Source organism: Sphaerodactylus townsendi, linkage group LG06, assembly GCF_021028975.2.
Source record: "Sphaerodactylus townsendi isolate TG3544 linkage group LG06, MPM_Stown_v2.3, whole genome shotgun sequence".
NCBI lineage: Eukaryota > Metazoa > Chordata > Lepidosauria > Squamata > Sphaerodactylidae > Sphaerodactylus > Sphaerodactylus townsendi.
Genome location: NC_059430.1, coordinates 120484738 through 120500581, shown reverse-complemented (window position 1 = coordinate 120500581; position 15844 = coordinate 120484738). Strand labels below are relative to the sequence as shown.

General features: G+C 45.6%; 1 protein-coding gene across 1 annotated transcript; it reads left to right on the top strand.

Annotated features, from left to right (window-relative positions):
• Positions 1-1605: 1605 nt before the first annotated feature.
• LOC125435662 (chemerin-like receptor 1) lies at positions 1606-2670 on the top strand. Its single transcript, XM_048501952.1, has one exon. The coding sequence runs from the start codon at positions 1606-1608 to the stop codon at positions 2668-2670; it is 1065 nt and encodes a 354-aa protein (XP_048357909.1).
• The last annotated feature ends 13174 nt before the right edge of the window (positions 2671-15844 follow it).

Here is a 15844-nt window from a genome sequence, read left to right as displayed (position 1 = left end):
TGACTCAAGGTTGACTCAGCTTTCCATCTTTGCAAGCATTTGGAGGAAGGGAAAGCTTGGTTGCTTTTGTGCATGCTTTATACTGACACAGAAAAAAGTTGGTTTTTATGACCTGCCCTTCTTTACCTTTCAAGTGTCCCAAAGCGGCTTACAAATTCCTTCCCTTCCCCTCCTCATAACAGACACCTTGTGAAATAGGTGGGGCTAAGACTGACCCTAGGTCACCCAGCAGGTTTCATGTGGAGGAGCGGGGAATCAAACCCATTTCACCAGATAAGAGTCTGCTGCTCATGTGCAAGAATGGGACTCAAACCCAGTTCTCCAGATTAGAGTCAGCCACTCTTAACCACAACATCACACTGGCAGAACTTTGCCTAGATAAAATCCACGGTTGCCAGTTTCTGGGTTGCCTGCTGTAGCTTTGGAGATTCTTGGAGATTTGGTGGTGGTTCCTGGGAGGGAAGGAATTGGTGGGTCAGGACGTGATGCCATAGAATTCACCCTACAAAGATGCCGTTTCTTTTAGGACAGGGGTCGGCAACTTTTAACACCCAAAGAGCCATTTGGACCCGTTTTCCACAGAAAAGAAAACTCTTGGAGCCGCAAATACTTTTTGACATCTAAAAAGAAGATAACACTGTATATATTCTCATGCAGGGGGAAGTTCCCTTCTTTGGGGCCCATTTTTACCCATCAAAGCAAAAAGGGGGGGTACCCTGATTTGTACATGATTCAAATGACCAGCAATAGAACCCCCGTTTCACACATTGCTCTTTTCTTGTGTTGAAAGACACTGATTATGCCCCCCCCCCAGAACTCCCTCAAATTCCACTTGGATGGTGGATCAAAATTGGTGCCTTTAGTGGGGTAGTCAACTTATAGGGGGGACTGAACTTCTCCCCCCTCCCCGAAAAAATGTCTGCCATGGAGGGCGGACTCGATAGCCATATTCCTCACTGAGCACGGCCCCACCCTGGTCCCAAAAGCCACAGTTTCTGAGAATCTACCCCCAAATGTCCTGAGATTTGCCCACTGGGAGTTGGCAACCCATAACAATCATGGATGAGGATGGTCCCGGCCTTCCTCCCATCCACGATCTACAAGCTTACCCTCCACTGGCTTACTCTGAAGTAAACCCTCCAAGATCCACATGCAAAGCTTTCCCCGTGCGCTCCTGCCCTCCTTGGCAATGCAGAAGCAAACAATTCCCATCCACCTCCACCTCTCCATCAAACAGCCCTGATGAGTGCAACCTTGCAGGGCTGCAGGAAATAACTCCTTTAAAACCTGACATCGTATTTCTCACCTGGACTCAGCCAGACTGCCATCTGCCAGGAAAGCCTTTGGAGCTCAGTGGGGCTGCTGGGGGATTGCAATCCAAGGTGGTGCTGCTGGGGTCCCCATGTGGTCCTGCCCCCCAAGAAGCACCTGGGGGAGGAGGAAATGAGGCCACCCAAAGCAAGGTGGGCCACTGCAAGTAGCAGAGTGCTGGACTAGATGGACTCTGGTCTGATCCAGCTGACTTGTTCTTATGAAAGTTCTTATTTTTCTCAATGCAGGAGAAGATAGAAGTCTCGAGTGAAGGAGAGTCTCCCCTCCAAAGGAATGGAGGACACAACTCGACTGACCACTGTTAAGAATGCCAATGGAACAGTCTCGATCAACCATGATTCTTATGATGATGATGAAGAAGAATTTGCCTTCCTACCAACTTTGGAGAAAAGGCTGGGCATCCTCTTCATGGTCATCTGTGGTGTTGTCTTTCTGCTGGGCGTCACTGGGAATGGGCTGGTCATTTTCATCACCGGCTTCCGTATGAAGAAGACGGTCAACACCATCTGGTACCTCAACTTGGCCATCGCCGATTTCACCTTCACCTTCTTCCTCCCACTGAGCATTGTCTACCAGGCCCAGGGCTTTCACTGGCCTTTTGGCGAGGCCATGTGCAAGTTCAACAGCACATTGACCTTTGTCAACCTTTACGCCAGCATCTACTTCCTCATGGTCATCAGCATAGACCGCTGTATTTCTGTGATATGCCCTGTGTGGGCAAGAAATCACCGGAGCCCCTGCCTGGCTTCCTTTGTGGCTTTGGGGGTTTGGATCTGGGCCATAGTGTTGGGTTCGCCACATATCTATTTCAGAAAGTCCACGAAAAATGGTGATCAGATCAAATGCTACATTAAATACAGTGACAATAAGGAGCAGGCAAAAGTCACCCATCGTGCCATGGTTATGAATCGCTTCATCTTTGCCTTCGTGATCCCTTTTCTAGTCATTATTGCTTGCTACGCGGCCATTGTTTTGAGGCTGAGGAGGGACCGCTTGGCCTCCTCCAGCAAGCCCTTCAAGGTCATCACGGCGGTGATCCTGGCCTTTTTCATCTGCTGGCTCCCCTATCATGTTGTCTCGTTCTTGATTATTCAAACTTACGAGGATCACAGACTGCACCTGCCACTCATTATTGGTGTTCCTCTAGCGCACAGTCTGGCCTTCATCAACAGCTGCCTCAACCCCATCCTGTATGTCTTCATGGTGCACGATTTCAAGAAAAAGCTCAAAAGCTCCATCCTTTCGGTATTTGAGAATGCCTTTGCCGAGGACGTCACCCAGAGTACGACTCAAACAAAGACCACATCCTCAGTGGAGCTGGACTACCCTGACTTATGAACACTGTTGCCCTTTGCTTCCAAAAGCCCCCACCTTCCCAGCCATTGAGTGCATTCGTTCATAATTCTGCAAAGAATTGGCTTTGTACTGACTGTAGTGTTTCCATGGTGGAAGGCTTCCTGCTGACCTTCTTGATTGCCTGCAAATGCTTTGAGTGACAGCAGGAGAACAATAAAGAGAAAAATCACTGTTGGCCTCTGTGTTGGTCCCTCACTTCTGGGTTCAACCTGGAAGTGACAGAGTAGCTCTAGAAATTGACAGACCCCATAGAGTTTCATGTGATTCCTAGAGCTACCCATTGCAACTTCTAAGGATAATCCCATGTCCCTGCCTCCCAGTCCTCCCTCTGGTTGCCCAGCTCAGCCTGGCAGCCTTAACTGATTGTCCACCCCCACCCCAACCATTCACCATAGAGTTGGACATCTCAGTTTCTTTTGCCCCATTATTTCAGTGTGAATCTGCAGAAGTTGCAAGGTGGTCAGGTATCTTGTTTCACAGAGGGGAATATGTTGGTGCGCAGCTTATATACATCTGGATGTGCATGCACATTTCAGTGCTGACTACACCTTCTGTATCTTTTGTGAATTAATCAGATGCACTGGGTTTGTGTAAAGTGCCATCAAGCCATAGCTGACTTATGGCAACCCAGTTGAGTTTTCAAGGCACAAGACCAACAGAAGTGGTTTGCCTTTGCCTTCGTCTGAATAGTGACTCTGGGATTCCTTAGTCGTCTCCCATACAAATACGAACCAAGGCTGACCCTATTCAACTTCTGAGGTCTGACGAAATGAAGCTAACCTAGGACATCCTGGTCAAGGTGTTGGATGTATTACAGTGCAACAACCCCCCATTTGTGTGTGTGTGTGGGGTGGTGGTGGGTACACATTAGCCTAGTGCAAAGCTAGCACACATATCATAAACATGTCAAATGTGTTAAACACCATGATCTTTTGGTGACACACCAGTGTTCACCAACACCCGATAACAACTATTCTCCCTATTTGAGTTACTAAATAAACTGAGCCGACAACATTGTCGGAAACATGTGACCCTGGATTCTCACCATCTGTATCACCACATGATCTATCATCTTCAAAACTGCAATTGGCAGTGACGTGAACAAGGAGCAACTTGCCAAATCCAATAGGAATGGGACAGCCATGCATTTCCAGTGGTCATGTGTAATGGAAACACACATGATTGGACTGTATTTTTTTTAAAACTAATGAATATGTAAATAATTGTTTCTCTTTTGTTTGGGGAAGGGTATGATATGCCAGCAGAGTCAAGTTGGGTAACCTACATGAATGAAGTCGGATTATAGTCATGAAGATTTCACAATGTATATGGATTATGCTGTAAACTAGAAAGGGTAGCTTGAAAACCAAATTTTTTACAAAAACGGATTTCTCAGCATTTCTCTTTTGCTGTAGTATGAGCAAGACACAAGGCCCAAGATGGGTCGCTGCAGACAAATATTTGTATCAAGGTATTTGGTTCTGTCTGATATATATCTTCAGACTGGTGTTTCCCTTTTAATTCATTTTGCATTTAACTTGTCCTGTTAACATTTGTTTTATTTCACATTTGTGTAATCCTAGTCCTATTACATTGTTCATTAGATGTCTCATTCTATCAGTTGCATCCACTTACACTGTGTAATCCTACTTGAGTCAGTGAGTATGGTGGACTATTAATGAATAAATAAATACATTGTGAACCATTTTTATATACTTATTTGCAATCACTTTTGAAAAAGCCAGCAAACTGCATGCTTTTCTTACATTCCCTGATCTGAATATAGATTTTGGTTTGATATGGTCATTGAGCTTGTAAACTTGGCCAGCAAGCTTAGTGACTGCTAATTCACAAATTACAGACCATACAGGTCGAGTCTGGGTCTTGCACCTGGTGCATAACAGCACAACATGAGTTATTGATCCTTCTCAGTTCCTTGGGATGCTGTGCCAAACTTGGATCATGACCACACTGTGTGTAGTGAATAGGTTTTAGCCTTTCCCATTGTTACCATGGCCTTCATCCCCTGCCTTAAGAAATATTGGATTTCATATTATTTCTCATATTGTGTGCTGCAAAATACCAGTTTCCATGTTTGAATAGGTGGATAGCAGAGTGTCCAAACTGAAAGCAAGCCTAAGGCAAAACAGTCCGTTTGCAGAGATTAGATCTGTGAGTTACTCCAGTGATACAACATGGATGCCTCACACAAGGACATGTATCTTTGATTATCTTACCCAGCCAAAGTACTCCATATGGACATAATGGAATCTGCAAATCTCCTGAACACCACACCTCGCTAAGCTGCTTTTGGAAGCCACTGTGCTCTTGAGAAAAACATGTTTAAAACAATCTCTTCTTCCTTGCATTTCCCCCACTTCCCAGATATGATCTCCCTATCAACAAAGATCCCTTCCTAAATCACTCAGCCTCAGCCAAATTTGAATACTTAAGGCAGAGACTTTAGGAAGTATCTCTGCAAAAACCATTCTTGGTATCACTGATATAATCTAGGACCAATTGACCCCATTGTCCCGGGAAGCAGAGACAATAGATAGAGCTATTAATTAGCTCAAGCCCCGCAAATTGAGCAAGAAGCCTTAAGCAGTTTCAGAGAAATGAAACCTAAGCATGAGGTTCTCGCCAAACCAGCATTCGCCCTATAAAATAGCTGCACACCCTAAGCTCAGTGCTCAATACTAGCTTGAACTTCTGTTGGTCACGTTGGTGTGAGACACGATATCGTCCTTCGCATTGGGTTTCTATGCTGGCATAGAAATCCTTGCCTTCTTCTAGATCTTCATCAACTGATTTAGGTAACATATAAGTCCCCTGCTTCCCCAACTCCCCTCCTATCATCCAACCTATCTCTTCCTCCCTTTTTATATACCTAGGAACTGTGTGTATGTGCCTTAATGTCTCTCTGTATGATTGCTTGCAAACATAATTTATATAAAAATATTTAAACTGCAATTTGGTCTCTTGTGAATTCTCTGCAGATACGTTTCAAGCCGTTTCTGGTATAGTTGTCTAAAAAGATCCCCTCCCAGCCTGCCTCTCGTATTGCTAAGCCGAGTAATTCCCCATTGCTCTATAAAAATAAGTTCATAACTGTTAAGCTGGGTAACACCGTGCACTGCTTTCCTGACCAGAAATAGTCTGGCTCATTGGGGAAACTCGCATATATCCAAGTGAACATCTGACTTTATCCAATAGGCCAAATGATGCCTCCTGGGATTATTTCTGGCCAGGAAAATGGCACATGGGGCAGAAACTGAGATGATTCTGATCTAAATGGGGCACCCCACACAAGGGAATTGATAGCCATTTATGCATGCACTACTTTTGTGTTTAAGTAGTTTGCTTCATAGTGGCTTTTCCCCTCATAGTAGCTTTTTCTTTATACACACACCTGTGAAGTGTCCCTAGCTGATCTGATCCACCATTTTGCCTGCTCACTGCTTCCTAGTTCTTTCCATGCAACCTCCATTCAGAAAGGTTGACTATTGGGTTTTTTTAAGCTGTATTTTTTCAAGTGTTACTTTGCTAGACTATGTCAAATTCAAAAGGGCTATTGCTCTAGCAATAGACCTTCAGCATTAATTTTTTACATGCTTCTGATAGTTTTGAAATGGTTGGCCAAAAGGTAGGTAAAACTGCTGTTGTATGGGCAGGGTTATCTAAAGTAAGCCTCATGCACATGGGTCTCCTTTGCTTTCCCTGCAAAGGGAGAGAAAAAGTCTTGCTCTCAGAGCTTTTGGAAACTGGCTATTCTCCAATCTGAAGGCAGAGTGACTGCCAAAGAGGGCAAAATGGGTGCAAAACTGAGAATCAAATGCAAGGAAATATACACCCAATGCAAAGGAATAAAATTCACATGTGCTGTGAATCTCCACTTTCTGGAGCCTGCCTACCAGTGTGGTAGGATGAGAACCACTGCACAATAGTAGACCCCAGTTTGAACCCCTGCAGCCACTCCAGAAGGATACAGTGGCTGACAGTATCAAAGGGCACTGAAAGAGCTAGAAGGACCAACTGGGTACTGTCCCTTTTCCAACAAAGGTCATCCATCAGGGCAACCAAGGCTGTCTTTGTCCTGAACCCATGCCTGACGTAGATCTAGAAAATCAGTTTCCTCCAAGTGTGCCTGCTACTGCGTTGCCACGACCTGCTCCAGGATATTCCTGAAAACTGGGATATTGGCTACCTTGAGACAGTTGTTGAGAACCTCTGGGACCCAAAAGACCTTGTCAGAAGGGGATGTACCACTGACTACTTTAAGGCACGAGGCACCTCTCCACTTCCCAAGAAGGCATTGATCACCTCAACCCCGCCCTCCCGGACAATCCCCCACAACTAGATTTAATTTGCTATGATGGGCCAGGATCCAAGGAACCGGTGGTCAGCTGCAGCCCTGCAAGCTACTTGCCCACGTCCTTGGGTTGCAATAATTGAAACTGATCCCATGCAACCTAACCAGATGGTTCTATGGAGATCACCCCAGGAATGTTCAAAACCGTGGAGTCCAACTCCATATGAATCTGAGCGACTTTGCCCTGAAAACATTTTGCAAAATCATTCACAGCTGAACTCCAACTGGAACTCCAACTGCTTGTCTGATGTCTAGAAAGGAAACAGCAGGGCTCGCAAGGTTTTGGTGTCCCAAGACTATTGCCAGAAGTTTAACTGGAATTGGATTACTGTATGAATTACATCATTCATATAGATTACTGTATGAATTACATAATTACATACAGTCTCTTATTTTGTACAGATATCTTAAAGACCCTTAGAAGGCTCATATATACACAGTCCTCTTAGGAGAAATAGCATCTTTGTAGGGTGATCTCTAGGGCATCACATCCTGATCAAGCCCCCCTCCCCATTCCTTCCCTCCCAGGCACCACCACCAAATCTCCAGGAATCTCCAAAGATAGAGCAGGCAACCCAGAAACAGGCAACTGTGGATTTTATCTAAGCAAAGTTCTGCCAGCGTGATGCAGTGGCTAAGAGTGGCTGACTCTAATCTGGAGAACTGGGCTTGATTCCCTGCTCCTCCACATGAAACCTACAGGGTGACCTAGGGCCAGTCCCAGCCCCACCTATTTCACAAGATGTCTGTTATGGGGAGGGGAAGGAAAGGAATTTGTAAGCCGCTTTGGGACACTTGAAAGGTAAAGAAGGGCAGGTTATAAAAACCAACTTTTTCTCTGTCTGTATAAAGCATGCACATCAGCAACCAAGCTTTCCCTTCCTCCAAATGCTTGCAAAGATGGAAAGCTGAGTCAACCTTGAGCCAGCGTCTTGAAACCAACTTCTGTTAGGATCCCAGATCCTGAGCAGATCCTGTAGCACTGCAGCTTGCCACGCTGCTCCATGGGGCTCACTAATTAATATCTTGCCAAACTAACGGTGGTCGCCTGTGTTTATTCTGCCTCTACAACTTCCTGTGTTTCCCGCCTCTACTGATCTCCAGACAACAGATGAAATGGCTGCTCTGGAGGGCCAACTCTGTGGGATCGCAGCCCTGCCGAATTCCTCCCTCCCCTCCCCTCCCCAATCCCTCTCTTCCCTAGGTTCCACTGTCATTTGGCAACTATAATAGAACAACCACCGCCCCAAGAACCGGGCAGTTCAGACTGCTGCAATCACAATTTCCTGCAGATCTTGTTACACATGCAGCTGTAAAGCCGTTCCCTAATCGCACCTCCAATCTAGGCATGTGATGAGCACTCATTCCTTCCATGGCTACTGCCATTTCACCAGATTCTTTTACATTGTTTCTGGCAAACAGCTATGTTGGTAGGCAGCAGCAGTAGAGCAAGATTTGAGTCCAGGCGAGACCACCAAGATTCAGAGGATAAACTTTCCAGAGTCAAATCTCCTTTCGTCATATACAAGTCGTATCGAAGGCTTTCACGGCCAGATTCCACTGGCTGTGGTGGGTTTTCCAAGCTGTGTGGCTGTGGTCTGGTAGATCTTGTTCCTAACAATGTATTGTCGAAGCTTTCATGGCCAGATTCAACTGGTTGTGGTGGGTTTTCCAAGCTGTGTGGCTGTGGTCTGGTGGATCTTGTTCTTAACGTTTCGCCTGCATCTGTGCCTGGCATCTTCAGAGGTGTAACACAGAGAGAAGTGTGTTACACAGACTTACACAGACTTAGTGGAAGACCACGAAGGAATCCCAAGGTCTTAGTGCCTAAAGACTATTGCTTTAGGTTTAACTGTATCATGAAAGCCAAAATTAAAAAGCAACAACTCTTCTTAAAAATGGAAATGGTTAAGAAGGCCCAGCAAAGACTGTATTATCTGAGACTTTTAAGGAAGCAACAACTGGATGGAAAACTCCTGGTGTCCTTTTACCGCTGTGCTATAGAGAGCGTCTTAACCTACTGCATCTGTGTATGGTTCTCCAGTTGCACAGTGGCAGATAGGAAGGTGCTCCAAAGGGTGATCACTACTGCACAGAGGATTATCGGCTGCCCTCTCTCCTCCTTGGAAGAACTCTCTACACCCCTGGCTGCCTAAAAAAAAAAAAAAAGCCCAAAATATTCTGAGGGAATCTGTCTCATCCAGTTAATAATTCTTCTTTTGAACTGCTACCATCTGGTAGACGATACAGGACTATCAAATCTAGGACAAAGAGGCTTAGAGACAGCTTCTACTCTAGAGCTGTGGCTATGCTAAACTCCGCGGCTTCGTGTTGATGTGTTTGGGGCTGTGTAGGGATGGGTGGAGGAAGGGGGAAGTGAGGATGATGTATGAGTCTGAAATTGTATGAGTGTGATGTATTGTATGAAGTTGTATGAGTATGACGTATGAGTCTGAAATTGTATGACTATGATGTATGAGTCTGAAATTGTGTGCATCGAGGAATGCTGCTGTAAATTTTGTTGTGCTTGCACAATGACAATAAAATGCTTAAGCTTATGCTTATGCTTATTTTCAGATAATCTTTTTGGACACCTAGTGGGGGTTTCAGAAAGATGAAAGAGTCAAAAGATTAGAGCCGTGCTCGTTTCCTTTCCAAAATCAGATATCAAAGCTATTGAGCTGTTGCAGAATGTTTATGAACATTCAGGCCCACTCCACACAGGCCAACAAACATGGGTTGAGAACAGTAGTTCTCAACATTCCTAATGCTGCAAACCCTTTAATACAGTTCCTCATGTTGTGGTGACCCCCAACCCTATCCATTTTATAGATGGAGAACACTGATGCAGAGAGTTTTAGGTGACCCCTGTGAAAGGGTCATTCGACCACCAAAGAGGTTGCGACCCACAGGTTGAGAACCTCTAGTTTAGAATGAGAAAAAACAGGTTTTTTTTGGGGGGGGCATTTCACCCCAACTGCAATCTGCTATAGGTTTGCTGTGCGGAAGGGGACTCAGTTATTCAGAACAGGAGGGAAACATGCACCTGCTCTTATTGTCAAATATGAGCAGCCCTGGCACAGTGGTTCAGAGCAGGTGCACTCTAATCTGGAGGAACAGGGTTTGATTCCCTGCTCTGCTGCTTGAGTTGTGGGGGCTTATCTGGGGAATTCAGATTAGCCTGTACACTCCCACACACGCCAGCTGGGTAACCTTGGGCTAGTCACAGCTTCTTGGAGCTCTCTCAGCCCCACCCACCTCACAGGGTGTTTGTTGTGAGGGGGGAAGGGCAAGGAGATTGTAAGCCCCTTTGAGTCTCCTACAGGAGAGAAAGGGGGGATATAAATCCAAACTCCTCCTACTCCTCCTCCTCCTCCTCCTCCTCCTCCTCTTCTTCTTCTTCTTCTTCTTCTTCTTCTTCTTCCTCCTCCTCCTCCTCCTCCTCCTCCTCCTCCCTCAACACAGAACTGGCTTCACACGGCTCTAGTTTTAGCCCTTGCAATTACGGATGGGGGTCTTTTTCCCAGATCCCTTGAGTGCTCCCTTCTTCTTTGCCTCCCAAGGGAGGGAACTCAAGCTGCTCTTCTTTCCCAGCAAGCGGCCGCCAAGTGCCCCTCGCCACCACACTGTAAGCACAGTCCCAAATAGCAGTGGCAGGAATAGAGGGTCTCCTCCACCCCTCGCTCACTCTGACTAGGAACAGGTGGCCTCACTGACCCACTCTGGAGTTTGTAAGCCCCTTTGAGTCTCCTTACAGGAGAGAAAGGGGGGTATAAATCCAAATTCTTTTTCTTCTGTTCTTTTAGGCTGAGATACGATTGCACAAAGCAGTAGCTGGAAACATGTTGTGAAAGCAACTTCTCTGGATTGGAATTAAAGCTGCCAGTGTTTGAACAGCAGATCAATAAATCTGAGCCCAGCAGTACTTGGAGGAATTGAAGCCAAAGTTTGTGGAGGAGGAGAAAGGATGTTGGGCTGCCAAATCTGTGTAAGTAAATTCATGCAGAATGTGGGGCAAAACGTAGGAATGGAAGCACAAGAAGAAGAGGAAAATGAACAGGAAGCAGGAGAAGAGGAGGAGGAAGAGGAGGAAGAAGAAAAGGAAGAAGAAGAACAGGAGGAGGAAGAAGAGAAAATGGAAGAAGAGAAGAAGGAGGAGTTTCAATTTATACCTTGCCTTTCTCTCCTGCAAGGAGCGTCAAGGTGGCTTACAAACTACTTCCCTTCCTCTTCCCACAACAGAAACCTTGTGAAGCAGGTGGGACTGAGAGAGTTCAGAGAGAACTGTGACTGGCCCAAGGTCACCCAGCAGGCTTCATGTGTAGGAGTGATATGAACATATAGTTTATAATGTTTTAAGCCATTGTATTTAATCATACAAGTTATATGAGAATAATTCACGGGGCATCAAGCACTTCAGAAACTTACTTTAGTTGGAAGAAATGAAACTTATGGGGCAGCCAGACAATGAAGGTTTGGGAAGACAGGGCCCCTCAGTAGAAATAAGAAGTTAGCAGAAGCTTAGAAAATATTTGATAAAGATGGCATAGAGACCTGGTTGATCTAGCAACCAAAATCTCTGAACGGGGCAAGATGATGTAAAGAATAGACGCCCAAATTGTAGAAAGTAAGATGGGCTTTGGGGAGGAGTGGAGATTCAAATGGTAGGAGCAGCAGTGGCGTAGGAGGTTAAGAGCTCATGTATCTAATCTGGAGGAACTGGGTTTGATTCCCCGCTCTGCCGCCTGAGCTGTGGAGGCTTATCTGGGGAATTCAGATATAAATCCAAACTCCTCCTCCTCCTCCTCCTCCTCCTCTTCTTCTTCTTCTTCTTCTTCTTCTTCTTCTTCTTCTTCTTCTTCTTCTTCTTCTTCTTCTTCTTCTTCTTCTTCTTCTTCTTCTTCTTATGTGTACGTATTCCAAATCTAGCCAATGGTCAGAAGACAAGGGGGGATGTTAGGCAAACAACGGCCCCTTTGAACCTCCTCTCTGTTCTGCTTGACAAAGGAGAGTTCCCTCTTCTGCGCAGAATTGAAAGAAAATAATAAATTTCTGAACTCTGAAGAAGCTTTTGGATGGTTACTGATAACCGGCTTTTGCCTCGGGGGCAGGGCTATTGCCCTGCGCCTATCAGGAGTGAGGAAACAAATCCAGTTCACCAGGGAAGATTTCACCACCCATGTGGAGGAATGGTGAATCATAAGAACATAAGAACTAGCCTGCTGGATCAGACCAGAGTCCATCTAGTCCAGCACTCTGCTACTTAAAGTGGCCCACCAGGTGCCTTTGGGAGCTTACGTGCAGGATGTGAAAGCAATGGCCTTCTGCTGCTGCTGCTGCTCCTGAGCACCTGTTGGTCTCATACAGACGGTAATCTGAGATCAAGAAGGATTGAGATTGGTAGCCATAGACTGACTTTTCCTCCATAAATCTGTCCAAGCCCCTTTAAAACTATGCTGGTTAGTGGCCATCACCACCTCCTGTGGCAGCATATTCCAAACACCAATCACACGTTGTGTGAAGAAGTGTTTCCTTTTATTAGTCCTAATTCTTCCCCCCAGCATTTTCATACGATCGTCCTGGTTCTAGTATTGTGAGAAAGAGAGAAAAATTTCTCTCTGTCAACATTTTCTACCCCATGCATAATTTTATAGACTTCAATCATATCCCCCCTCAGACGTCTCCTCTCCAAACTAAAGAGGCCCAAACGCTGCAGCCTCTCCTCAGAAGGAAGATGCTCCAATCCCTCAATCATCCTCGATGCCCTTCTCTGCACTTTTTCTATCTCTTCGATATCCTTTTTGAGATGTGGCGACCAGAACTGGACACAGGACTCCAAGTGCGGTCGCACCACAGCTTTATATAAGGGCATGACAATCCTTGCAGTTTTATGATCAACTCCTTTCCTAATTATCCCCAGCATAGAGTTTGCCTTTTTCACAGCTGCCATGCATTGAGTTGACATTCCCATGGAACTATTAACTAAGACGCCCCAATTCCTTTCCTGGTCTGTGACTGATAGCACTGACTCCTGTAGCTAGCAAGCGTGCTGTGGTCTCAACATTTGATAGTCAGCAAAAGAGCACTGAACATGGCTCACGGGAAGGGCTGTGTAATGTAAAGACTAGTGTTATCAAAATGTGTGCCAGTGCGTAGAGCAACAGCGCTCAAATTCCCCCTTCAACTCACAAAGCTGATAAATGGGCGTGGACCATCTGAGCATTTTGACACCTTCTGTGAGCTCATCTGTAAGAGGCAGACACAAGAAACAGAACAAGTAATGCCATATTCTAAGAGAATCTTCAGAAGACAGCTTTCATTGATGGAAAGAGGTCCACCCAAAGGTTCGTCTTCACTCATCCATTTCCTCTGACCTGCTCTTCTGAGGGAGACCTCGCCCAGGAATTCGTCTCCCCCATCTGGGACACTGTTCCACCCCTGCACAGGTCAGTGCCAGTAAACTAACCACGTAGAGCCACACCCTTCAAATCTATTTGTATCTGGTTGTGGTGGGTTTTCCAGGCTGTGTGGCCATGGTCAGGTAGATCTTGTTCCTAACTTTTTGCCAGCATCTGTGGCTGGCATCTTCAGAGATGTATCGCAGAGAGAAGTCTGTTACACTGTGTACACTGTATACCTGTGAAGATGCCAGCCACAGATGCAGGCAAAATGTTAGGAACAAGATCTACCAGACCATGGCCACACAGCCCGGAAAACCCACAACAACCAGTTGAATCTCGCAGTGAAAGCCTTCGACACTACTTGTATCTGATGAAAGGAGATTTGACTCTGGAAAGTTTATCCTCTGAATCTTGGTGGTCTTGCCTGGACTCAAATCTTGCTCTACTGCTGCTGCAGACCAACATAGCTGTTCACCGGAAACAATGTAAACGGTAGAATCTGGTGAAATGGCAGTAGCCATGGAAGGAATGAGTGCTCCTCACATGTCTACGTTGGGGGTGCGATTAGGGGTGAATGGTGGGGACGGCTTTACAGCTGAATGCAAGAGATGTGTAACAAGATTTGCAGGAAATCGTGATTGCATCTGTCTGAAGTGTCATGTTCTTGGGGTAGTGGTAGTTCTATTAAAGTTTCCAAATGACAGTGGAACTTAGGGAGGGGAGGAATTGGGGAGGGGAGGGGGGGAATTTGGCAGCGCTGTGATACTACAGAGTTTGCCCTCCAGAGCTGCCATTTCATCTGTTGTCTGGAGATCAGTAGAGGTGGGCAACAGAGCAATTCATAGAGGGGAAATAAACACAGATGACCACTGTTATTTTGACAAGATATTAATTAATGAGCCCCATGACGCAGAGCGGTAAACTGCAGTACTGCAGTCCAAGCTCTGCTCAGGATCTCAGGTCGATCCCAACAGAAGTCGGTTTCAAGAAGAAGCAACAGCAGCATTTCTTAGTTGATAGTTCCATGGGAATGTCAACTCAATGCATGGCAGTTGTGAAAAAGGCAAACTCTATGCTGGGGATAATTAGGAAAGGAGTTGATAATAAAACTGCAAGGATTGTCATGCCTTTATATAAAGCCGTTTTGCGACCGCACTTGGAGTCCTGTGTTCAGTTCTGGTTGCCACATCTCAAAAAGGATATCGAAGAGATAGAAAAAGTGCAGAGAAGGGCAACGAGGATGATTGAAGGATTGGAGCACCTTCCCTATGAGGAGAGGCTGCAGCGTTTGGGCCTCTTTAGTTTGGAGAGGAGACGGCTGAGGGGGGATATGATTGAATTCTATAAAATTGTGCATGAAGTAGAAAATGTTGACAGAGAGAAATTTTTCTCTCTTTCTCACAATACTAGAACCAGGGGGCATTCATTGAAAATGCTGGGGGGAAGAATTAGGACTAATAAAAGGAAACACTTCTTCACGCAACGTGTGATTGGTGTTTGGAATATTCTGCCACAGGAGGTGGTGATGGCCACTAACCTGGATAGCTTTAAAAGGGGCTTGGACAGATTTATGGAGAAGAAGTCGATTTATGGCTACCAATCTTGATCCTCCTTGATCTGAGATTGCAAATGCCTTAACACACCAGAGGCAGTCAATTTTTTCCTGCCGCAATGGAAGTTTTTCAGTTAAAACTACTGTCACAATTACTTTACGGAGCTGCAATCTGGGGAGCAAAAACCGCTGAGAAATTAGAGAGTGTTCAATCTATGTTTTTTCGTCGTTTATTGGGTCTTCCAAACTCAGTCACGTATCAAGTTCTTTGTTTAGAAACCGGAGCCAAGACGATTTTTTCCCGGGTTTGGCTTTCTTTGTTTAAATACTGGCTTCGCCTTCATTTTAGAGCCCTCCCGGGCAGCTCCTGACTATATCTTCTTGTTGGCGACCACTTCGACTCCAAACCTGGCACACCAAAATTATCAATCAAATAAAGCAACATAGGTGTATCTTTTTGACCAACTCCTCTACTGGATGGACGAAAGACAGGCGCTCGGCGTTTTGGGACAACGTACTCTTGACATTGAAGGGGCGAAGCTTCCTCACAGCTGGAGCCTCTGTAGGAACTTGTTCTCCCACATTTTGTGGCATTTCACCACCATTGCCGGGTTTTATGGCTAAATATATGAGTAATTTTAATCCAATCCACATCTCCTAGTAGAATATTTTATGCTTGCTTTCGGGCTTAATGTGCTACTGACTGCCCAAACAAGAGGCAGATATCATGGCATCCCACAGAAGAACAGGACTTGTTCCTGTGCAGCGGGCCTACCCGAAACAACTGAACACGTGCTCCTTCATTGTAAAGATTTGGCAGTCTATCGGTTG

Coding starts and splice junctions, on each gene's coding strand:
- LOC125435662 (XM_048501952.1), top strand. CDS start 1,606: ATGGAGGACACAACTCGACTGACCACTGTTAAGAATGCCAATGGAACA.